This window comes from Watersipora subatra, chromosome 11 (assembly GCF_963576615.1).
Source record: "Watersipora subatra chromosome 11, tzWatSuba1.1, whole genome shotgun sequence".
NCBI lineage: Eukaryota > Metazoa > Bryozoa > Gymnolaemata > Cheilostomatida > Watersiporidae > Watersipora > Watersipora subatra.
The window spans coordinates 10,086,054-10,111,964 of NC_088718.1; the positions used below are offsets into that span (position 1 = coordinate 10,086,054).

General features: G+C 35.6%; 2 protein-coding genes across 2 annotated transcripts in view; both read right to left on the reverse strand.

Moving 5' to 3' along the window:
* Nucleotides 1–843: 843 nt before the first annotated feature.
* Nucleotides 844–18,274, reverse strand: LOC137408432 (uncharacterized). The gene is made up of 9 exons (XM_068094960.1): nucleotides 18,140–18,274; nucleotides 14,357–14,480; nucleotides 9,554–9,913; nucleotides 8,012–8,191; nucleotides 7,603–7,714; nucleotides 6,951–7,021; nucleotides 4,938–5,072; nucleotides 2,548–2,649; nucleotides 844–1,581 (listed from the first exon to the last, which is right to left on the reverse strand). The coding sequence occupies exons 2-9, from the start codon at nucleotides 14,418–14,420 to the stop codon at nucleotides 1,145–1,147; spliced, it is 1,461 nt and encodes a 486-aa protein (XP_067951061.1). The 5' UTR covers nucleotides 14,421–14,480; nucleotides 18,140–18,274; the 3' UTR covers nucleotides 844–1,144.
* A 3,651-nt stretch (nucleotides 18,275–21,925) lies between these two features.
* Nucleotides 21,926–25,911, reverse strand: part of LOC137408475 (interactor protein for cytohesin exchange factors 1-like) — a 35,647-nt gene continuing 31,661 nt past the window's right edge. Inside the window, exons 6-7 of the mRNA XM_068095015.1 lie at nucleotides 23,466–23,725; nucleotides 21,926–22,771 (exon numbers count right to left, since the gene is read on the reverse strand). Coding sequence (XP_067951116.1) covers nucleotides 22,337–22,771; nucleotides 23,466–23,725 — 695 coding nt within the window. The 3' untranslated portion in view covers nucleotides 21,926–22,336. The remainder of the gene's footprint in view (nucleotides 22,772–23,465; nucleotides 23,726–25,911) is intronic.

A 25,911-nucleotide genomic window follows, 5' to 3' on the forward strand; every position in this document is an offset into this window, starting at 1 on the left:
GTCTTTGTCGGCTACAAGCTTGAACCGGCCTGGGCAGAAAAGAAGTGTAGTCGCGTGGTGCCTCAACCTCATGAATCAACCCTGACACTTTCGATATGGCACCACAATCGGCACTTACGCAGGAGTGAAGGACCATAGGGTGGATGACAAATCAACTCTCTCCAGCTTGGGGGTTGCACTACCGAGTGCAAATACGCCGGATGTCGAGGTGCCAGCCCACCTGGATAATCTGTTTGCAACAGCAAGGTAGAACTGCACAAAAACAGAGCAGGCCGAGTGGCTGTATGATAGATATGGCGTTTACTTGTAATCAAGCAAGAAGGTCACACTCTTTTGACCCTTAGCCAAGGTCACACTTGTTTGATTTTTAGCTAAGGTCACACTCTCTTGACCCTTATCCAAGGTCACGCTGCCTTGACCTTTAGCTGAGGTCACAATCTCTTGAAACTTAGCTAAGGTCATTGTCTCTTGACCCTCAGCTAAGGTCACACTTTCTTTACCCTTAGCTAAAGTCGAACCTTTAACATTCACTCACTTAGTAATAATCTTTCTCTGACTCATTACCTGTAACCGACCCATCACCTGGAGCCGAGAAGATCTATCAAATCGTTTCGGACCCTTACCAATGTTAGGTTAGCAAACAAAAAATCTCTGCTGCATCAATCTTGAACTTCTGGAGTCCACAGGCTATTGTATTTTATCAATGAACCTATGCGACTACCAAGGGTTTGTCTTGTGTGATCTCCTCTAAGGAATTGCTGAAAAATAACTAGATATCATTATAGCCTTGTTTCAGTTTAGCTTTAATTAGTCAGAACAATTTTAAAACCAGATAGCTGTGAATCATGAGCATGAAATTATATTATATTTATACATGAGTAGGCAAGTCCAAATACAAACATTCCCCATATCTGCAGAAATGAAAAGAATGTAATTGTCTTATGTGGCTGCAACACTGAATAACTAAAGTGTTTGATGTCTAACAATTTGAATTTCGCCATTAGTTTTGTAAAAACAGCTATTTTTGTATTCGTATCTACAATAAAAGCTGGTTTTGTAAACATATTTGTTTAAGAATATCAGTTGTGAATACGTTAAACCACTACTAAAAATTGGTTTTCACTCATTTTGTGTTGTTATTAGTTCACACCAGTCCTTCTTTTAGTTCAGCTTGAAGTGTTGCCATGTCTTCATAGAGATCATTGCTATACATGACAGGTTCATCAGGTGGTGATGCCGGGGCTTCAATTACAGGCTCACCAGGTGGTGCTGCCGGGGCTCTAGAGACAGGCTCACCAGTTGACGCTGTCAAGTCTTTAGTTACCGGTTCATCAGGTAGGGCTGCCTGCTCTCCACTTACAGGCTCATCAAGTGGGGCTGTCGGGTTTCTAGTTACCGGCTCGGCAGCATAATACACACAACCATCATCTTTATCCGCGCCTTTCATCCTTTCTTCATTTTGGAGATTTTCAATGCTAGATTCATCTTTTACCATACCATTGGCTGATGGAACCGTCTGATGGTCTCTACGTAACTTGATAGGCACCTCATAATGTAGCTCAGCGTAAACCTCAGCTGACTCTGAGCAAAAATAGTTTAGAAGTTGTTTTGATTGTAGTAGTACCACATTATCTGTAATACTTAACAAACTGGCAGTGAAATATTGTACAAGTGGTTGCATGTATGTACAAAGTGACACCTTTACCATCAAAAATAGGCATTAATAAGGCTTGAACTACTAGCCTTGTAAACACAAGTTCAAAACCTACCCATTTGCACCCTTCTAACTTTGAATCTACATTACTTCTACCCATTACCTGTAGCCATGATGATCTATCAAATTGTTTCAAGCCCTTACCAATATTGCGTTAGCACTCGAAAAACTTTACTGCATCATTCTTGAACTTCTGTAGTCTACAGGCTATTGTATTTTATCAATAAACCTATGTGGAAGAGTAGCAGTAATGCAGATGCTCTAGTCTAGCCTTAAGGCTAAACTAGAGTTGGGGGTAATGTAGATTTAAGGCTAGACAAAAGTTGTGGTAATGGAGATTTAAGGCTAGACTAGAGTTGGGGGTGATGTAGATTTAAGGCTCGACTAAAGTTGGGGTAATGTAGATTTAAGGCTAGACTAGAGTTGGGGTAATGGAGAGTTAAGGCTAGACTAGAGTTGGGGTAATGGAGATTTAAGGCTAGATTAGAGTTGGGTGTAATGCAGGTTTAAATAAACATTACCCCTAGCTCTCTCCCTATGTGTTTTAATCATTACATTGATTAAAATAGTCACTCTTAAAAGCACTTGGGGTTATTCACTTGCACAGTTGATCATTACACATAGCATAACAATTATTATGCTAGCTTCTGGGGCGACTCTTACTGTAGTAAATATTTTTCTAGCTTACTAGGTAATTTACTCAAATTCATTGGGTAATTAATTTATTAATGGTGACCTGCTGGGTATTCACCTAGTAGTAAATAAGTTGGTAACATTGATATCGTAAGTAGCATGGTTTCCTCTAGTCATCTAAAATTTCGATAGCAGCATACCTGCCATAGAGTAGATATCATCTGATACAGTATCATAGAAGCCATCATCTGGTAAGGTCTCACTCTGTTGAGACTTTCTGTCAGCTGATGCCATACAGACACCTAAACAGCACATACACATCAATGTATACAGTGCTTAGAGGGGGGCTTCTTGTAAATTGGCAATTGAATGAGTAAGCAGGGGACACCAAATTCGGTGTGTAGTTTTCCTTACGAATCTATATATTATATAGTTCATCACTCATTTAGGGTTTGCATAAGAAATCTGAAAGGACCTTATAAATAAATCGTTTAAAAACCAGCATCTCTAAAACATTGAGCCTATGCCTATTGCCCAACAAACAGCCAATAAGATTTTTAATCTGCTAACAGTAAGTCTGGCGATGCCCTGGGAATTTTTGCATTCTTAATCAGATAGCTTGCAGGTAGATGTTTAAGATGATGGTTCTTAGGAAACAGACGGGTTTCTAAACTAAGTATTTTTAGCGGCCTGGTGAGAAGGATGGAGCAGGTGCACGCAATATTTGGATGAGATTGACCAAAAAATGTAGAAACTCAGTGTTTACGCAAACTCACAGACGCAGATATTACAAAGTGATGTATATTGATATACACTGTATATAAAGTAAATATATACAGCCATGCCTTGACATATGAGCTTAATGAGTTCTGGGACTGAGCTCGTAGCTCGATCTTTCCATATTTCAAAGCAATATTTCCTATAAAAAATTATTAAATTCAATTAACCTGAGTCCATACTATAAAAAAATCACCTTAAACATGATAGCGTGATGGAAAAACATGTTTTTAATTGTTTAATTCGCTACTTACACTCAAGAAGTAACAAATACATATTTAGTGGCTATGCTTTGCAATAAATTGTAACATTATTATGAACAGTACTGTAAGAAGTTCTTAACTTGTTTTTAACTCGCTGTCGTGTATTTAGTTGACCCACAAGATACACAACAGCAACGTGTTCGGTGCACTAGACTTATGTAATGCTACGTATCATAAGCTTTGAATTCAACTTGAATGAATTAAACTTACTAACTACTCTCTTTAGGCTTAGATTTAATGTTTTATTAAACTTAATTCTAATTTTGTCTTTGTTTTATTTTTGTATTATCTTTTCTGGCTTTGCGCTATTTGCCTTTTTTTCTAACTTTTAGTCGCCCTTTTCAAAACTTTTTTCAAACTTATTCGACAAAAAAGATCGAACAATGCTGATTGCAAAAGCAGCCTCTCATATACTTGGTCACTTAGTGGTCGCATAGGGAAATGCTCGTATTTGAAAGCTTTCTCGTGTCAAGGTAGAAACTTGCTCAAAGTTTTGATTGTACCTCGATTTTCTAGTATATCGAGGTATGACTGTATGTATACAGCAAGAGTCTGAAAGTTTCCTTAGTAATTATCACAGGTTTTGGCAAATGTTCACTACTGGATCTTATGGTAAAATAGTTATTTATGTTATTCATCTGCATAAATAGAAATTATATCTCATTTTAATTCACTCTCCTTACTTCAGGCATAAATTAAAGTTTTGTTTTTATTAATAGTTTTAGATTAAGAAAATGCGCAATTGATTCACTAAATACAAAAAAAATTGTTACTCCACATTGCTTTGACCTCGAATTTACTTAATATATTTAAATATACTTGAATATACTAGAATCTACTTGAGCATACTTGAATGTATTTGAGTATATATGAGTATATTTGAATGTACTTGAAGTTACTTAAGTGTACTAGAATCTACTTGAATGTACTTGAATATAATTCAATGTTTAGAATGTACATGAATGTACTTGGGTTCACTTGAATATATTTGAATATACTTAAAGGAACTTGAATGTGCATGAGTGTACTTGAATGCACTGGAACATACTTGAATGCACTTGAACGTATTTGATTGCACTTAAATGTACTTGAACATTATTAAATATACTTGAATGTACTTGAATCTACTTGAGTGTAAATCTACTTGAATGTAAATATATACATTCATTTCCATGAATAATGTACATTCATGAACATGAATGTATTTAAATGTACTTGAATGATTTTTAATTAACTTGAGTGAACTTGAATGTATTTAAGAACACTTTTATGTACACTAAGAGTGTGTAGTAATAATTTAACTCATTAGAATAAGTTTTGGATGACTTGAAGCAAAATAAAATACCTTAACTTATTTAAAGTGAAGTTGTATCAAGAACTTTTAGCATATAGAAATTGTTGTTTATATAACTGCGATTGAATTTTGAAATTGTGTTGTAAATTACATGTACCACTTTTTGAGCTGACCTCATTTTGAGCTCACTTCTATCTAAATTTGTCTACTCATTTCATCATCACATTGCTCAGGAAGATGAAAGATGCTGTCTTACCACTGCTGCTATCTTGGACTGTTGTTCGAGGAGAGTTGGTCTTTGGAGAGTTTAACCAAAAATCCGAGGAACTAGCGTGTGGATGGGGGCAACAAAATCCTACAGTAGGCTGTCTGTAGTATCTCTGCTCTGGAGCTACAAAACAAAATTGTTGTTAATAAACTTAACAACATGTGTAGCCATTGTGTAGGGGTCTAGACTTCCGACCCGTGATTAACAGGCCTGGGTTCAATTTTCAGTAAGGGCCGCTATCGGTGAAAAGAAGAATTAGAAGACTATATGTGACTCCCTTAAATACAAAATGCTGATTAGTCTGTGCTTCTGATAGGCTCACTTTGGCTTTAGTGATGGAGCTTCTAAAATCTCTGTGAAGTTTTTGTCGTAAACAGGAAATTTTTCTGTTGTCTCACAAGATTCACTTTGGCTAAAACTGATCCAAAGTATTGCTTGCTGGAAGTTGAAGTTCAACCAATAAACATTCCATTTGGTTGGAGCTCAATATCGTAATGCTATATTTTTTGATGGTTTTTTTGTTTAAAAATAAAACTAGATCTCATCCATTTTAAAAATCTGATGAGATCTTAACAGATCTAAAAACTGCCGTTGTTTAAAAAATTTCTTTTTTCCATATTTAAAAATCAACTTCTCTGTGTAGCAATTAGCAATTGCAAAAATGGACACCCATTCATTTTTTCGATTCAACCCTCCCAGCAGGATTAAATCATGCTGGTAAAACAACATTTTGTATTTTTAAATAAAACTAATGCTTCTAAAGCTTGCAACATAATTCATTTTTATATAAAACTGCCCAAACATGTAAAGGCAGGTCTTAAAAGAAATACTATTGTTTAAATATAAATTATACATTAAATTAGTATTTTGCAAGCTTTCAGCATTGTAGTTTTAGATAAATTGTTTCAATTCACATTCTCCTTTATCATCAAATTTTAACAAATAGTATCATGAATAATTTGAAAGACTATTGTAAGAATGTAAAAGACATAGTCATAGCCGTCAGAAACATGCTGCTAAACTGTGAAGATGTACACATAAGTATATTGTGAAACTATTTAAGTTGTACAAAGGACCATACTGCTAAAACATGAATTTGTACAAAGAAGTACACTGCTAAAACATGAATTTGTACAAAGAAGTACACTGCTAAAATATGAATTTGTACAAAGAAGTACACTGCTAAAATATGAATTTGTACAAAGAAGTATACTGCTAAACTATGAAGGTATACAAAGAAGTATACTGCTAAAATATGAATTTGTACAAAAAAGTACACTGCTAAAATATGAATTTGTACAAAGAAGTACACTGCTAAAATATGAATTTGTACAAAGAAGTATGCTGTTAGACTATGAAGGTGTACAAAGAAGTATACTGCTAGACTATGAAAGTGTACAAAGCAATATACAGCTAAACTATGGAAGTGTACAAAGAAATATACTGCTAAAATGTGAAGATGTACTGAAGGAAGTGTTACTTTGTCAACAAGTTTAATCAGGAGACAAAAAATAAAATAATCAGGCGTGGCTATTAAATAACACTCATCCTTGCAGTTGACTCACTCAGCTGACGTAAATACTCCTGGTTAAGCCAATCCTGACCTGCTTAAAATACCCTCTGTAAAAATGTTCTTTACTTTTTGACACCTACTGTAGGTCAGCAAGTTCATTGTCTATATCTGCTGTAAAACGATGTATCACTGCATAATATGAGGTTAAGTCCTTCTTTTGGTACACCTAGTCACTCTAATCATGACTAGCTATACTACTGATATACTATTAGAGTGACTAGCTATGGTACTGATATACTATTAGAGAGACTAGCTATACTACTGATATACTATTAGAGTGACTTGCCATAGTACTGGTATAGTTTTAGCTGGTAATAGGTATAACAGTGACACAGTATTAGAGGTTCATATTAGTCATATTGATGATGTACTATCACAATGATAGCGGCTATTATTCTAAAAACACTATAAACTATAGTTTTACATACCCCTGACAGTACTGATACACAGCGGTTTTCGGTGATTTAGTTTCTTGCTCAATTTAGGCTCCAAAGCTCGACTGCAACAAGTATAATGCTATTATAGAATCCATTACAATCTATATTAGATTATAGATCTACTATTGAATCTAGCCAAATGAAAACTTCAATAGTCAGTTGCTCCTTCAGAATTCATGAACAATTAGTTAGCCGTTTTTTTGGTGAAATTTAAACTTGCAACAATCTATAGATTATAGACTATAGATTGTTACATGTATCTATAGACTATAGAGTATAGACTATAGGCTATAGTCTATAAACTATCATCTATAGGTTATAGTTTATAGTCTATAGAATATACTCAATGCTCTATATGTCTATGGCCTATAGTCCATAGGGCTAATATATGATAGAATAGACTACAAAATATAGACTGCAGTTTATACTCTACTTACTATAGCCTATAACCCATGGAAGTACTATAGATTATAGACTATATGCTACAACTATAATCTATGGACCACAGACTATAGACTATAGTCTGTGGTCTATAGTGCAATGTTTGATTCAACATGGCTACTAGTCAAATTTATTTGCTATTCTCATAAGTTGAAGACAAAGTAATCGTATTGACATTACGGCCATCAGAAACGTGACTTACCTTTTAAACTTGAGACAGATAACTAGCACCACGAGAGACGCCAGGGTGAGAAATCCTAACACAGGAGCAACTATGACTACCATGTGTCTTTCATTAGATTTCGAGCTGTCATCTGCAGAACCAAAGTATTTGTTAATATACTGAAAATTATATTACTTTTTGAAATGTTTCTTTGAGTTCACCAACAAATACAACAGTCCAATTGTTTTAAATGATATTTTAAATGCCTGTTCTTTTTGCATAAAAAAGTAATCTACAATGAATTCTAAGACTATTTCATCTGTTTCAAGTGCAAAATATGTCTAAGAGTAGTTTTAATAATCTATGGGCAACAATTTTTGTAATTTACTCCTTTTTTAAACTCTTCCAAATTTGATTGAAGACTTCTCTAGAACAGCTATTTTTGTACCTTGTAGCTTTGCTAGAATAGTTGGCTTTGCTAGCTCAGTCGAGTTTGATGAAAGTATCGAGATAGTAGTAGTAGTTCCCTCTGTAGACACAGTTGTAGGAGGCTTGGTAACAGATGTCTGGGTAATAGATGTCTGGACAGTAGATGGTGGAATAACTGTTGTCTTTGGTCGGGAAGGGGCTGAAAATAGCGTTATGTAATTTGGGCACCTGTCCAAATTGGCTCAACTAGGTAATAACTGTAAGATTATTACATGTGAGATATCTTGATAAATAGTTGCCATGGTAACAGGAAAAAGATGTGATTCAACAATTTAAAGCTGAATTTTGCATATACAAGCAGGTCCTTGATCCTAGACTGTAGTATCAACTTTTTATCAACTGTGAAAGCACTTAAAATAGCACAAATCTTTTTGTACTGAATATCATATTGAAGCTACAAGTTTGTGGAATTTTACGAACAAAACATAAATCAAATGGAGTAAATAGTTTCTTATCACACTCTTTCAAATAAGTTATGTTCTAGAGTTAACTAAAGAAACATAATGATTGCAGTAGTTCGAGTCTGATAGAGTGTATATATTTGTCTGATAGAGTCTGTATATTTGTTATGAATAAAAAAACAATTGGTTTTAATGTCAAGCTTTTGTTACTGATGAGAACGTTTCTACCTTTGTTTAATTTGGACTTTTTGTCACCAAGAATATTTATCAGTGTGTCATCATAAATTAATGTTCTGCCAGCAACCGTTTTTCATTTCTTAGTTGGTGAGAAGTGCTCTCGGTCTTTTGGCAATATCTCAAAAAACTAATTGCGCAATCAACAAGAAATTTAAAAATTGAGTTAAGAACCCATCAAAAAATTAAGCGACTAAATTTTCAGCCAAAGTGGCTAAAGTAGACTAAAAAGTAGAAGCAAAATTATGCAGACAATTTTACTTGAGTATAGGAACAGATGGAAAAATAACTCCTAGAATTATCTAGAACCCAGGCTTCAAAGCTATTTAATATTTGAATTTCAAACAATTTTATCTAACATTGTAGTATTTCGTAGGCTACAAAAGCTTTGTATCTAAGTAGTTAGTTTGAAAAAATCATGTTAGAATGCAATATTTAGATTTTAGACTTTCAAACAAGCATCTAAAATTTGTGATTTGAGTTTTTTAGCTAAACGATCGTTAAAGATACAATTTAGGCAAACTTTCAGCCAATAATAATAAAATAGATAGAGTTGTTTACTCTTTGCAAAGTTTAAATAGCTAACAAAGAGGAGATGATCCTTAATTTTGTGCCTTGTTACTCATTATGAAAAGTTTCTTGTAACATTTCACATGCTGTACATTTACATTAAAAAATCTTTGTTTAATATCGTTAAAAAACAAGATGATTATTTGATAAATTTTTCGCTGATTCTTTTTATTTCGTTAGCAGTATTTTAAAGTGAGCTTAGAAAATATTTAAATATAAGGACTGATTTAATTTATGTACATGTGTGCTGCCGGTACAGGAAATCTTTCAATGCATATCAGTTAAGCTAAAATTACCTGCACTGTTACAACGGTAGACAACTCTGACAGTGTTCCTCACTCTGTGTGCCACTCCGCACGAAGAGAATGCGCCCTCATTTGATAAATCATTGAGCAAACGAGATGAGAGTTGACATTTTGATGCAGATTGACAACTGCTGATCAAAGATTTATAATATTCATTGTTTTTGTCAGTTATCCTAGCATAGGAGCAGGAGTCAGCAAGACAGCTAAAGTTGGAAGACTGCCCCACCCACACTACTACAATGTCCACTGTTTGCTGATTTCCACAGGCTAGGGTAGTTTCAGCTTGCTCAGGCTGCAGACTAAAGAGACAGGAGGATCCAAGCTTGAACTTCTGCGCCCTTCCAAATTGAACTACAATAGAAAAATGGTAAGGAATTAATATAATAATTTTTTATAACTTAATCAACAGTTGTAATGGCTCTAAAACAGCAAGACAAACATTGGGATGTGCATATATTAGCTATCGGAAATAGTTGCTCTTGCTACATAGAATTTGCGGATGTTCAAGAAATACCAGGTCTGCGTTGGAACAACATAAATAATCTGATGTGCAATGAGCCAACCTCACTTTTCTCGACTTGTAAGTTAAAAACCAATGAAATAAACATATTGTCATAGTCAGCAGGCTTTAAAGATGAACTTACACAAAATTTTAGTAGATTTTATTAGAAAGTATCGGTATTTTTTTATCATTTGAAATTGTTTTTGATGTTTGAGGTGATCTGACTGCCAGGATGTTTCAAGGTTAAAACCAACAAAACTTGATCGTTATTAAAGCGTTTAAATTCAAGCAAAAGTGTGATTATGACATCTATATCTGCACTTCAGCAATTCAAAATTTTTATCAAGTGTATTTATAGTTTTATACCTGTATTCTATGTATGATGCACAAAGGATAACGCTTTTCAAAAAAGTCATACTTGGGAATAAAAAGGTCCTGTCAACTAAATTTAATAAACTTGAAAATTGTTTCAGTTGCGGTGGAATTTAAATATAGACATCCATATCAAAGACATTCAGCTGGTCAACAATAATTTTCTATCAGCATTTATATTTTAGTTAAAAACTTTGAATATGTTATTAATCTAGACACTTTGCGACAATTTTTAATAGAATATACCGCCCCTTCCTGATAAAGTGCTGTCTATAATAATCCCAACCAATTTCCTCTTTATAAATTGAACAAAGTAGGCTTATTCGGTTGATGTCATACATGCAGCTCTTTCTTTGATAGTAATCTATTTCATATAATTATAATAGTACAGCCAATAAAACTCTTCAATCAATGTTAATCAAAAATACTATAAAACCCTTGACAGATCAACATAGTTACTGACAAAAGGCTATACGTCACTCCGAAAACGGGCGGAACACTCTATGAATGATTTATGAATGATGAATGGAGACTCTGCCCAACCAGCACTCAACTAAACAGCACCACCTGCACAAAGAATGCAGACTTCGCAAAGCAACTCTTCGCGTCAACAAAAAAATGTTGTAAATAAAAAATGTCTTCACTACCTTCTTCAAGCGGCAAACACTGTTTTAAAAAAAACTTAAACATTGTTTTCAGGTTAAAAATTTTAAATTCTCACAGCAAAATTAGAGCAACAAAAAAGCTTTTTACATATTTGCAAACTTCCGCCCTGAAAAAGTTTTGAAAAAATGACATAGTTTAATTTATATCAATAGTGAATTGGAACTGAAATGGAAAATATGACATTTTCAGCTCCCACACAACAACTAAAAATAAACATTTATATTTAATTATTTAATCTCTTTGCTTTGTTGATTTCTTCATCAAACTAGAAAAAGTGAAACTTCATTTTGAAATTTTTTTCTTTGTAATGCCAAGCTAAAAGCATTCATACAATTATAGCACTAAAATGAATAATAGCTATTTCTCTTACCGCTTTGTAGACTTCTTTAATATTTATGCGTTGAGATTAAATGCTTTGACTTTGAGCAATGATGCAATGAGCAAATGCAAACTCATTTTGTTTTAAATATATAACCAACAATTTCAAGTATATGAAATTATTCTAGAAGACTAAAGACTAGAGCGTACAAAAAATGTTAAAGAATTTTAGAAATGCAAAACTAGCACCTGCATTGCAGTGACATGTAACTACCAAAACAGTAAAAAATATTCAGATGCTAAAATTTCAAATATCTGTTTTTGGTATAAAATCTTTTTTAGTATACACCTTTTCAAACATTTATTTATTTTACCTATTATCATTACAATAAAACTATTGTTTTTATTTCAAATCAGTTCTTTCGCTTTAGTTGTATTTGGAGTTGTCTTCTTGACCTAACTATGAGTAATCATTGAGCCAATCAAAACAAGGAATCAATCAAAACAAGGAATCAATTTAATGTGTCACAAATTCCCCAGGGTAAGCGCAAGCTCCAGATCACTGGTGCCTATTCTACCAGAGAAGTCATTTTTAAATTCAGGTAAAATTTCTCCAGGTTGCTTTAGCCTAAGTTCATAGTAAATAGATTACGTTATTAAAACACTTGCCACTACATGACCCCACATAAACACACTGTATACATGCTTGGCTATATGTAATTGAAGGTGTGAGTACCCCATAGCAAAGTTACATTTACGTAGGTAAAACTATTTCCAACCTCAAATATGCGTGTCCAAACCAGTAATATACACCCATGTCAATTGATGGGTCTCACATGTGACAGCTGACAAGTCCTGTATAGTGGTACTAAATGCAAACAAGGTCTGACAACTTCACATTAGGTAGCTTACTAAAAATATGAGCTTTATGAATACTGAGCACAAGTTTTGAGATTCTGTTACTTTATTTCAAGACCCAATCTGTAGCTGAGGTGAAATCATGAATTTGTATTAATTATCAAAGAGCCTTCCTATGTGGACACATGCAATTATTTTTGCTAAAATTCTCAAGGAGCACAGGCTATCAGACACTTTTCATTTGCTACAAACAATTTCATGCTTATTTTGATTATTTACCAGATGAATTTTGGTATTGTGCAAGCAAAATTATAGGTAGGAAAAAATTGTTTGACAAATAGTGTTTAATACCTTTTTCTGCTAAAAGAATGGGTATTGGGTGGAAGATTTTGCAATAAAAATTATTTTACACCCAAATATTGTTATTACTACTAGTACACTCAGTAGCTCCATGCTCAATGTGAAATCGTCATTAGTAATCAGTATATTGATAATTGAGAAATATCCAACATATTGTTAACCTTCCCCAAATGGTGTAATGGTTGTGTGCTCGCTTTTCAATTCAGTGCCCAGGGTTTGATTATTGGGTGAGGTAATCTTTTTCGTCTAGCAATCTTCTCTGATTCAATAAAACGTACTATTTGTCATTGGCACATAAATCATCATAGCGTTTCCACCACTCGGTCTATAAAAATAATTTGATACCGAATTATCATTATAAAATTTTACATTTGCTGATGCAATGACAAACTACAAATGTGTTGCAGAATGAAAACGAACGCTTTTTGGCCATTTTCGAAAAGACCGTGAGGATGTTCAAGTCGGACGATTTATCAATATTATTACGGTTTACAGCATCATTACTACTGATAAAATAGCACTATTGTTCAATAAGTATTATAAGTTTTTATAAGTGTTTATAAGTACTATTGTTTAATAACAATCACCCAATGTTCATAGACCTAAAATTCATACAAATTCATTGCTGTAATACGCCTAGCATGACTGGTCTTTGCTAATAATAAATTGCGATAAAAAATAAAAGTTTTTGCCAAGCAAAATCACGCTCAGGATGGGTTGTTAGCATATTTTTATTGAGTCAACGCAAACGGATAACTGTTTCCTTTCATTCAAGTATAGATAAGATAGGGTAATTTAGTGGTGCACTGATTAGAATGAAAGACTGTAAATCGGAGTACCTGAGCTCAAGTCCTACATAAGGCAATTTTATTCCTAATACTATTGGCATAGTTTCGGATGAATGAATGGAAGGACGAATGTAAACTACTCTTATTATATAAATTGTTTCCAATAACTGTGTCAGGAAAAACTCCATAAATAAATAAACCTTACATAGAGGACCACAAGATCACCCAAGGAAATCCCATGCAAACTGACATAAAAATTTTCAAAAGCATTTGAAAGTAATAAAATAAATTGGCTACAAAACTGGTTTCATTGTTCTACTTAGAGTAATTATTATTATTTGCATATATCTTATTGTGATATGGTTAATATTAACATCGACATGTGGTCCATAGGTGATAGTTTGTAGAAACACTAATAATGAAAAGTACAATCACTGGAAGTAGAAAAAAATTCTTTATTCCAGCATTCTTTTTACATTCCATTTTATTTATTTACTTTTTATTTTCTATCTTTTTATTCTATTTTGATCTACAAAACTAACAATCTCATCTGTTAACTCAGGCTCTGCGCCTCGAATAGCCATGCTACTGCGCATATGGGCCCTCATTGCTCCTTACTTTTTATCATCTTATTATGTTATGATTTTATGTAAAATAAAACAAACAAACAACATATATGTGAATTTCAAAATAGTTGAGTAAAGAGCAATAGAGCTAAAACCATAGGTTTCTATGTAAAGAAAGAGCAACTCCAGTGGAAACATGAGGTAATGAAATTGCTTCTGTTACTATGTTAAAATAGATACTGTAATTATCATAGTGGAAACGCAGCTTTCCAACTACCTCAAGGTACCATCTATACTAAACCAGGTAAGGTACCATCTATACTAAACCATGTGAGACACCATCTATACTAAATCAGGTACTTACCTAACAAGGAAATACCAATCACTGTCAGAACAATTCTTTTTGCATTCCATGAATATGATTTCATCTCATGTGATGGGCAATGAGCATCTATTGAGCACCTTTACTACATCCAGTTTTGAGGACACTACAAATGTATTCATTTAAACTCTGATATATGTGTTGTGGTAAATCATTTACCATGAATCATTTATTTATGCTATCTTTTGTCATGATTTTTTCATGTATAATTTCTTATTACATTAACTTGACTTTCCAAGAAACAAGGTTAGAATGCGAAAATCAGAAATTTGAAAGGAGTATCCATTCATATCTTACTAGCTGGTATGTTGTTCTAATCTAAGAATACACCAAAACCATCCTCTGATTTCTGGTCAGCTTAAGGTGCATTTGCACCGGGATGATGTGTCGAAACAGTGTTTCCGCCTAGAGAGTTGAAGTTAGAATGGTTTCTAGTCTGTTTACACTTTGAAATAAATTTTTAAAAAGACTTCACACCAAATCAAAATCTAATTCGACTAAATGGGTCACCGTTTTGAGGCCAATGAAATACAACATCAATATCTATTCCAATGTGACCGCTTATAAGCATAAATGCAAACGAGAGTCACTCCCTTGCTATATTTCAGGATCTGGAATATGGGGTACCAGATGAAAACCATGACGGCAAATCAGTAACTAGTCGCTCAGTATCTATTGATTTAATCAGTGATCAGAAAATACGACCATTATGCTTGTATTTTTGGATCTATTGCAAGATATGATTAGTCAATTCCATGTTTTACTCGGTCAATGATGGCTGTCAACAACAGACGAACATAGTAATAATAATGGTATGCTTCTGTCATGTAGTGACAATGCTTGGTAGTGTTCTCTAGTAGAGAAACACACCACCAGGACTAGGTTTTTATAAGCTACCTTGGGTGGTCCTAACACTTATCAAGGGCTTCTTCTGGAACTGTCAGATTAACTTGAAGGGATACATTTTTGCAACACATCCAGTCTAACAGAGCCAGGTAACCATTACACTTGTCCAATGTGCGAAGGACAGAGGTGGATCTTTAACATGCCCACGTTGTCAGTGTGGTACACGGGGCCTCCAAGTTAAGGTCTAGATCCGAAAGACCCAGCAATTTAGGGTTGAAAGCTTGCTGTCAGATTGGCATTAAGCAAGGCTTGAACCACCAACCCCATGGTTGATAGTCAAAGATGATACCACTAAGCCAGCCTGACACCCTTAACAGACGAACATAGTACACAGAATTTTACCAATCTTGTGTTGGTGATTGAGACAGAGCCGCTATTACAGCTGCTTTTCGCTTGACACCAAATAGAAAGACGTGGGAACAACTCCAATAAACCACCGTTATGTAAACACACCTTCAACAGTCGTTCCCTCAGAAAAAACATTTTTCGGAAAGCTTCAAACAAAGTCTAAAAGCTTCTAAGAATAAACAATGAACAGTTCTTAATGTCTTCGTTGTTTTAGTAATTTAAAGTTTTGTGATTTCAAATAAAATTGAGCTAGTAAGGAAAGGAATTTAACATTTTGTTGAGTATTTGAAAGCGTTTAGAAGACTTCTGAGAGCCATGTGGTAGATTGTTTGAGAATTTTTGCTGAAGGTTTTAAGAGGTTTACAAAATGCTTGGAGGTTCGGCTGAATGATTAGGAGAATGCTCTGCCGATACCAAGTCAGACAACTGTCTGACTTGGTTTACAAGTTTGGTAGAAGTTTTAAACTATTCTGAGCATTTCATACTGTTTGTTCAGATAGATAATATTTACTTGTTTTACCAGGATTCAACATGATCAGGAATTCAACTTAATTCAGTAAACTGTTGGCTAGCTTCCTAAAAGCTTTCCAGGAATTCATCTAACCACATAATCAACTGATCTATGAGTTTTATACAATTTACAATAATGAAACGTTTATTACAGACGCCTACTGTAACAGAGCAGGTGAAATAAAAAGTACAATATATTTTGCTTCCTTTTGCATAGAAGTCCATAAAATAAGTCTATGAGCGATAAAAGGATTGGAAATGGTTATGGAGCAACAATCCTAGCAAGCATTAAGCGCAACACCATTGATAGCCAAGACACTCTCTTTGTCATAGCTCTTCTGTAGAAGCCTGGTTCACGCTATATCGCCATTTCTCGGCATAGCCATTTCTCGGCGTCGATACTACAATACTTCTATGATTGTCGATGATAACAATGTTCACACTATTACAAACCCAGCAGTGTTTGCATCGGTAAATACTCCGTGACGTAATGTTCTCATTTTTCGTTTCAATTTCTTGTAAGACACCTCTTTGTTTTTGCATGCTCGAATCATATACTAGTTCTGCAGCAACTATCATAAACAGAAATAAATCACACTATCTGCGACTGCGAATTATTTTCGCTGAACTGGTTCACATTTTACAGAGTGTCATCTATATTCGCCGAAATATCGGGAAATTTTGACAGCTGCAAAATTTCATGACGTACCCGCGTTGCTTCGTAAATGATATTGGTCTCTGGTGAACATAGTCGATAATGAACGCCAAAATGACAATGCCGACCTATGGCAATGTAGAGTGAGCCAGGCTTAAAGAATGACGCTACAAGCCGCTTTTGTATCTTGCCAATGAAAGGATTAGCTTATACAAGCTAAGGCAGGTGAATAGACTTCAGCATATCCTAGTATGGAGTGTCTCAGACTAAGATTTGTTGATGTGAACACTAATAAAACCATTTTGAAAAATACAACTAGCACAAAAAGATAAAAGATCTCAATGCTTTGTATCCATGTCTATTCTATACACTCTTTAAGCCAGAGGTTTTTAACCTATTTGGAGCCGCGGCACATATCTTACAATTATACAATCTTGGGGCACACCAGCAAACAAAACAACATGACAAAGAATAACACTCTAACACAGTAATATATACAGCGAATAATTGTTTAATGTATTCATACACTTAATTATTATGAAACCTTACCACTATGAACACAACATGGATATCCTCACAGAATTAGTAAAAAAGCACACACAGTTCTTGGTCACCTTCGGGAATCTCAGAATAATTTTGCCATTCAGAAAGAAATTACTTCGTGTGGAACTCGAACTCATAGCATTCAGGTTAGCAAAATGGCTCACTGACTAACTGCACTAATCAGCCACCTGACGGAGCTGAAGAATTATTCTGCAAATGCTTATCATCTATGCTGTTTGACCCCAAAAGTGGACAAGGATAAACAATGACCAATAATACAAGAGGTGTAGTTTAGGAAAGGGGCTTTTTATGGATAACTTCCAACGGCATGCCTGACGGTCTTTCAAAGAATGCTACAGTGCTATGACACACTGGTAGAAAATCACTGCTTTGGTAATGTGGTGGGTTAAGCGATATGAAAAATCTTTACTATAATAAGATCTGTTTCCGTACGCTTGTCCGTCTGAAGCCACACTAAAAGTGTTAGGAATAAAGACTGCACCCCACGAGGATCAAACCCGGTTATTCAGTTTCCTAGCACAGCGCATTACCATCTGCACCACTCTATCACCTTTACAAATTTCAGAATAATTGTGAATATAGTTATGAGATATGTCAATTTCTTATGCCGCCTGAGGCCGTCAACGTACTAGTATTGATAAAAATAGCTGTACTGGGAATTGTCAGTAAGAAATATCAGCCGTATCTCTATCTCTAGCGGTATATCTACCTCTAGCAGTATCTCTACCTCTAGCAGTGTCTAGTCATACTTTTCACCAATAGCTGTTTGGTATCTCACCTACCTCTTAAATGTTCATCCTTCAAACTAGTTTCGCCGAATTCGGGTGGTTCATCATGACTGGAGACAGCGGTGCCAAATGTACATCAGCTGCCCGCAGCTGAGCATCAAGGAGACCAACTCGGTCTTGTGACTCTCAATAGATCCTGCTGAAAGTGGCACCTCATTAGCATGTTTATACCCATTATTCATGAGGCTAACCCACCCCTCACGGAAAATAGTTTGCTAACGTTTTCAACACACCCTAAATTCCTGAACATGTCTGCTTTCAAGATTGCTATGTACAACTTCTAGTGATCGACTCGCTTCAAGAGGTCATGAAGCCTGTCATTGCGCTTTTATAATCAGCAAAGGCCAAAAAAGTGTGTCTACCTTAGAAAGAAACTTGGCACAGAAATTAGGTGAGTTAAAATAATAGTGTAAGCAGCTTGTTAGTTTTTTGCAGAATGATGCTAACACATCGTTCTGCAAAAAACTGAAGTCTTTGCCAACCAGGAGGTCTGAAACAACCAACTTTCCGACTCGGACAACGCCTCTGGAGCCAAGGTGTGTAGATCTGAAGGCCCCCTCGATGTAATACACTTTCTCTCTGAACAAACTTTCCCCATTTATTTGTCTGAAAGTCCTTGTAGAGTCAATGGATATGAGCATATAACCGGCATCGTTGAAGCTTCTAGCATTGCTGCTCTCGTCAGCGTCAAAGGAATGCAACTCAACCCATTCTGTATTAGGTTTTCCCAATATCTAGGGTATCGAGTAAGGAATCCTTATGATTTGAATAGGTAGGTTCATCTCGCATTCTTGTTATTCTCAGCAAGCTTAGCTTCAGTCCATGCATCAACCTTTGGTCACACTTACCAGTTTTATTATAAGACACATAGAAACTAGGCCACAAGCTATTGTTTAACATTTCTTAAATCTTGACCAGAATGCAATTTGTTGAATTCAAAGAGATGAAATAACAACTGTAAATAATTTTAAATGTTGAATTTTTCACGCTGCTGCATATCAAAGGTTCCTACTGAATCTTCTTCCTTTCAAGTCAGTGTGTTGTCAGGTCATCAGTAGCTTCCTATCAACCTCTTACATTAATTTGCATCCATTATTGGTCATTCTTGCCTTTAAGACCTCAATAGAAGGACCCCATTCACACTCATAGATTGCGCAGGAGAACAATTAATGCTCTGTAATAGATTCAAACTGTACCAGTACAACTTTGTGTGAAACTGTTAGAAATTATACACGATATGATTGCATTGCCTTTTACAGCCTTTTACAACGATAGCGTGAATGAATAATTATACTTTTAAAAAATATGACTGTATTTTAAAAGTAAAAGAAAGATAGGCTTTTTCTTCTAATACACATAATTTTAATTACTATACTTTATTTTTTTATTTTTTGTCTCACTGTCTAAGTTGCTTTGAACGGTGTTGAATGGTGATGCTGAAGTTCATATCTATCTATACAGCGCTCTATGAATGTTTCTGTAAACTTGTACTTTGCATTATTGAACATGATGCACCATTCAATCGCTCATTGTGAAGGTCAATGGTTTTTTGTTTAAAATGACGGATGGCTGCAACCAATGCCATCTCTAGTTTACAAGCAAAATGATATTGTCCAATATTAGATAGTTGATTTTGCAGTTACATTAACCAATTCTGCCAAAAATTTTGGTTTTCAATATTGATGAAATGACCTGGTTCTAAGGTTGGCCTCTAAGGTTATTGCGATATAGAGAAGACAACTTTATTACTAATGAAACAGATTGGTGTCATCGCATGATTGTTTGCGATTTTACAACTAACAATGGTGTTGAGTAAACTATTCGTTCATCCGGTTAGCGAATAATAACTCTGTGGCCTGATGATAAAGGTACTTTGTATTGTCCAGATGAAATTGAACGCGACTAGAATTTATCTATGAATCGATCTCCTTGCAGTTTTTTAATTTCTTATCAGATGTAAAGACTCGATTGTGAATTATTTTATAATTTATAAAGTTGATTCACTGAAAAACATATTAAGTTTTTAAATGTTTTTTTGCAGTTCACAAACAAACCACAAGATTATTGTTGTTTTAAAGTACATTTGGACACGTTTTGTTCTTTTTGAACAAATAAGTAACATACAACGAATTCTAAAACTATTTCCTTCATTTCAATTGCTAAAAAAATGTTTGAGGCCAATGTCTTTTTCATGAGCAGTAAATTGGAAGACATACATTACATGTATTCTCTATTTGTGGCACACACCTTGGAGCAAGTATGCAATGAGTCCACGATGCATGTATGGGCATTGAAATAATTACAGCAGACTATACTAGCTCTTTGTGGTGTCATTCCTAATTTGGCCTTTTCAAAAAAACGATTTTTATTGCAAGTCGCCTGACCAAAGTGACAATCACCTGAAGAAGTGCTCAGAGGAGAGTCAGAAGGAATTAATGGAGGCTAAACTGTACTGTGGGCCACAAAACACAGCCATGATTACTGTTGATGTCTCCTGCATTTTTCATGGAAGCTATGACATGATGGAATAACTCTTTGAAGGGTTGCTCAAGTGGAATATTTTATCAGAACTGATACTTTTCTATTATTTGAGAAATCGTTTGTTGTTTGAGGTGATCTGACTGCCAGCGTGTTTAAAGATTAAAGTTGACAAAACTTGATCGCAGTTGAAACGCTCAGAAGAAGAAGACTGACAAGAGTGACCCTTCAAGCCATCAGATCTCGATATATTACAGGCCATGGACCACCAGCACTTATAAGAATGTTCTGGACTATTATACATGTAAGTTGTAATCTTACACAACAAGCATTTTGGCTTCAAATATATTTTTCAAAGTAGCATTTTAAACATTATACAATGCCATGCACTATATTTTATCGAAAAGATTCTTTTTGAAAATAAAATTCTTAAGTTACATGATCGGTTCTTTATATTTTATACCTACACTAGTGGAATTTCCGGCGTTGCACAGGTATTAAAACATCTTATAAACAGTGGCAGGTAATGTAGTTGCCTGCCACTTGCAATTAGCATGGCACATTGCCAATGGCTAATTTGAGCAAGCTAGTATCCATATTGCTAAACTTACTAACAAGAGCCGTGAGAGCAAGCTTTACGGCTTGTGGCGTTGCGCCGTAACATAATGCAGAGTCGCTATGAGTATTTTAACCTAGATAGCCACTCATATCACCCAAACAATCCAATGCATCTCGCATAGCTCAATTGGTTAGTTTATTGGCTGGTAATAGGGAGGTTTTCGCGATCAAATCTTCTGTGGTACGGATTCTTCATACCAAGGTTTTAATAGCTATAGCTGACTAGACCGAATCACAGATGACAGACACTGAGATTTGTATACATACATGTAGTTATAATGGAAGTTCTGTCAGCCATATAGGTCGGCTTGAAATGCCTAAAGAAAACCTATGAAGCCTTTCTTCTTCTCAGTATTTACTGACAAATTTAATTGTCAAATAAAGTTTTGTGAAAATGTCTCATCTTTAATCATTCAGTTTCGAGGCTTAACTGCATACGTTTTCCTTCGAATTTATTCGTTTAGGGGTCGCCACCAATCTTCTAGTGTACGATATATTGTGACCATTTGCTCATAAGATTTGTCCCAAAAGCAATTATAGCTGGATGCAACTCCTAGCACCACCAATGACCCTTCTACGATTCGAACCGCTAACCTACTGATTGAATGCCAGCGTACTAACCACGGAACCACAGCCGCTTCTGCATTACTGCACACTAAATAGTGTTTATTTTTCCTATTTTATTATTAGTATTGTTTTATTGTTACTATCAATTAACTCCCTAAAGACGGCAAGCAAATCATACGCTTAAAAACCACCTCGGAAAAATTTTCATATATTTGATAACACTACCAAAAATACTTTTTTGCGTAGGAATGAACAGGTCATAGACATACCTTTTCTACTAAATGAGGAGACAACCCACAGAATTTTGATACATAAAATGTTGACTGATTGCTGCGTGATCGTCGATGCAAAGGTCAAGCCAGTCCTGCTGATTGCGCCAAAATAATATCAGTAAAACAAATGGCATTAATAGATGATTTGGATAGTCCTACCGATACACAAAAAAGAGGTATATCGCAATCTGTAATTATGATTAACAAAGTATTAAACTATAAAATCTCATAAAAAATAAAAAAAACACACTGTTTGCTAAAGAGAAGTTTGTGTTTGCTTAAACTTCTTTTTACTGAACACAGAATCTTTAGCAAGCCGAGAGGGGCTGGGACACGCTGCCTGTCTCTGACCTAAAGATAAGTTCTCTAACTCTGACAGGGTCTCTGGAGTCAGAGTGTGTCGATCTGAAGGTCCGCTCGATGTAATCGACGAAACTTCCACATCTATTGGTCTGACCGTCTGTGTGGAGTCGATGGATGTGAGCATATGGTCAGCATCGTTGGAGCTTCTAGCGCTGCTGCTTTCGTCAGCGTCAAAAGATGATTCTGAATGCAGCTCCCCCTGATCAACATGGAGCTCATCCTGATATCCATGGTATCTAGAGAGGAATTCTTCAAGATTTGAGTGTGTAGGTTGATCGAGCAAGGCGGATATATCTGTGAGCTCTTGTTCCAATCCTTGCAGCAACGCCTGCCGTGTAAAGAAAACTGGTGTAAAAAAGTCATGGATGACCCAGCTGCTGCTTCTTTGGAAACAGAGGCAAGTATTTAAATAGGAATGAGACGACTATGTAAAATGCAGAGGTGGCACAGTTGGGACTTGAACCCATGCCCCCTACTGCAAGGCCTTCAACTCTATCAGCTGTAATACATATCTAGCAACAATACCCATTGGAGCATGTAAACATATTGCTACTTCACCAAATTTAAGGTTTATGTAAGCAATCCCTTGAAGATTGACCACATGTGGTGTTTTTAAGAACCTTGTTTCACAAACAATGTCTCTGTGATCTTGGTTAGACTTTTCTTAGCCCAGTGACGAGAGAACCTTGTTGACTGGAGATATGACCAGTTGCAGAGGGCTATTTAAGGGTGGATGTCATTCCTGTCACCATCAGTGACCTGTTTTGGGTATTGAACCCTGACCTGTTGTTTGCAGGTCACCTGCCACCTGCTCTAGATCACTAGATCACAGCCACTCTCTTGTATATATATATATATATGTGTGTGTGTGTGTGTGTATGTATGTGCGGGTGCGTGGGTGTATAACAATGCAGTTTCACTCAAACACTTCTTGCCCACTACTTTGAATTGGAGTTATCTCCCCAATCAGGAGTACACAAGCCTTGATTCGAGATATACCAATTTAATACCTAGCCTCATACCTGCTTTCTACGCAGTGCACCAAGCTTTTTATTTCTCATCGAATTTTTTCGTGTCACAGTCGCATGAGCAAGTGACTTTCTAAGCTGTGATTGTCTCCGCGTCTCCCTGTCAGCTCCGATGAGGTCAAGGTCTGCGTCTCTAATGGAAGTCACCATCCTACGCAAATCTTTGTTACCTTCCAAGTGTGTCTTTAACTTGGCCGAAGTGTAAATGTTTGACGAGGATGACTTACACTTTGATGTACGCAAGGTGACTTGAGCTGAAACAGACATTTGGCAATCAGCTCATAACGCAGCAAAAACTGACCACGCGCAACTAACTGGGAACTTCTCTTGAATCTAGTAAACCAGATACATACACTATGTTTCCATGGTGCGCAGTACTGCGAAGCAGCCCCCTCCGAAGTCGAGGGGATTGTACGTTTCCATGCTGCGCAGTGGTTTTCAGCAAATACCGCAAATTAGCCAGAGAAGAGAAATTGTATAAATTGAATCGCCTGATGGAGAAATAGAATCGATCACGGATACCGAACGTCATAAACAGTCTTTTTTTATTATTCTGTCGTCATTATACTTTTATTTACAATACACATTCACAAGGTTTTACAAACCTTAACACACTTTTTACATAGTAATACATTTTTAATAAGTATTTTCAAGTAATATATTATTTAAACGTTAATTTAGGACTTGCCACCTATTTTTCGAAGTGTTGGCATCGATAACAAAGTCCAGGAAAGTAATCACCTTATCATCCTCGTGAATGCAGACTATAATTAAATTTATGTGAAAGAAGATCGGAAGAATAGTGAAAAAACAAGATTAGCAGAACAACCTTTGTACTAGTTTATTGCCATCGAAAAATCTGTCTCCACGGCATGAGAGCTATGCGCAGCCACTGCGCAGTCGCTGTTTCCTTGCTGCGAATTTGCACTGGCTTCGCACTGATCAGTGCGCAGTGATTTCAGTGCGAAGACGCCGTTTCCATGATTCGGAGATAGCGCAACTCCGAAGCACTGCGCATCATGGAAACATAGTGATAGTAAGATTTCTGTCCAAACGACTCCACCACCGGAAGGCAAGACCTTTTCAGTCAGGTGACAAATGTAAACATGCCAGTGGGTAAAATTAATTGGCTACTTGCCAAAACAATCACCACTTCCGTGATGATTGTTTTGGCAAGTGGCCAATTACTAGACGGAACTATGAACTAGCACTAATTTTGATGAGTCATGTAAATAGAGAATCAGCTCCCACTGAAAGTGAGAAAATGCGCTGTAATAGCCCTTGGTAGCATGTACACGCATGTCAGAGGCCTATGCGTACAGAGGCAAGCAAAAAACTTGTTACACAATAAAAGCTTGTGTAATATGGAATGGTGTTCACTACATTTTTATAACGATAGAAAAGAAGTAAACTAAACTGCCAGCTTTTTTGTTTTTATATCTTGCCATAGAGCAGAAATGCAAGCTAAAAGGATCCAAATTCACGCGTGCCTATAAGGAGAGAAATAATCCAACTTCACTACAGCACCAATAGCCGCCATCATGATCCTGCTTGCAAGTTACATCAAATTTTACGAATACCAAGATTTCCAAATTAATGTGGAAATGTCAACACAATGTAAAGATGTGAAACATGACTGTCAGTATCCCTTGTGGCTCATGAATACAAAAACAAGCTAAAAATAATTTGCTGGGACACAAATTTACCCTCGATCCATCTCTGTTCAACTCATTAGACATATATGCCTTGCCATCAGCGTGCCGATATCAGTATTATCAAGTCAAGGTATAGTAGACGCCATTATAACGTAAACCTCTTTCCACGTAAATTCCATTGAATGTAAGGAATACATAATGTTTTTGCATCGTATTACAGAAAGAATTCCATGTAGCGGAGTGTCAGGTCGGTGCAAGTTTTCAAATTCGATTAGAATAACAACATAATCTCAGAAAATATTGTTTTCTCCCATCACACTTGGTATCTCTATCTGTCATGAGAGATTGCCAGGTATGACAATAAAGCGCAGAGAATAAGTGGCTGTACAATTATTCAGAAATATAATGTAAAATTCCTATAGCGTAAACATCTCCGTAACAGATTATTTATGCTTTAAGGCCATCTACTGTAGTTTGTTTTTTTCCGCCACAAAACTCGAACGAGCATAACGTTTGAAGGAAATTTTAATATGGATAAACTAGGATGTACACAAGTCTTGTTGATCACAATAAACTTGGGTTATATATTCATAGAAAGCAAGATTTAGTGAACACGCAAAGAGTGATTCCGTCCATCACGGGACACTGATGCAGTCCTTAGAGACCATGAGTGTGAACATCATAAATAGAAAAAATATACGAAAGTGCTAGTCAAAAGACGATATTATCAAGACAGCATGCTGCTTTAATTATTGTAAGAACAGCACCTCATGGCAGCTAGATGA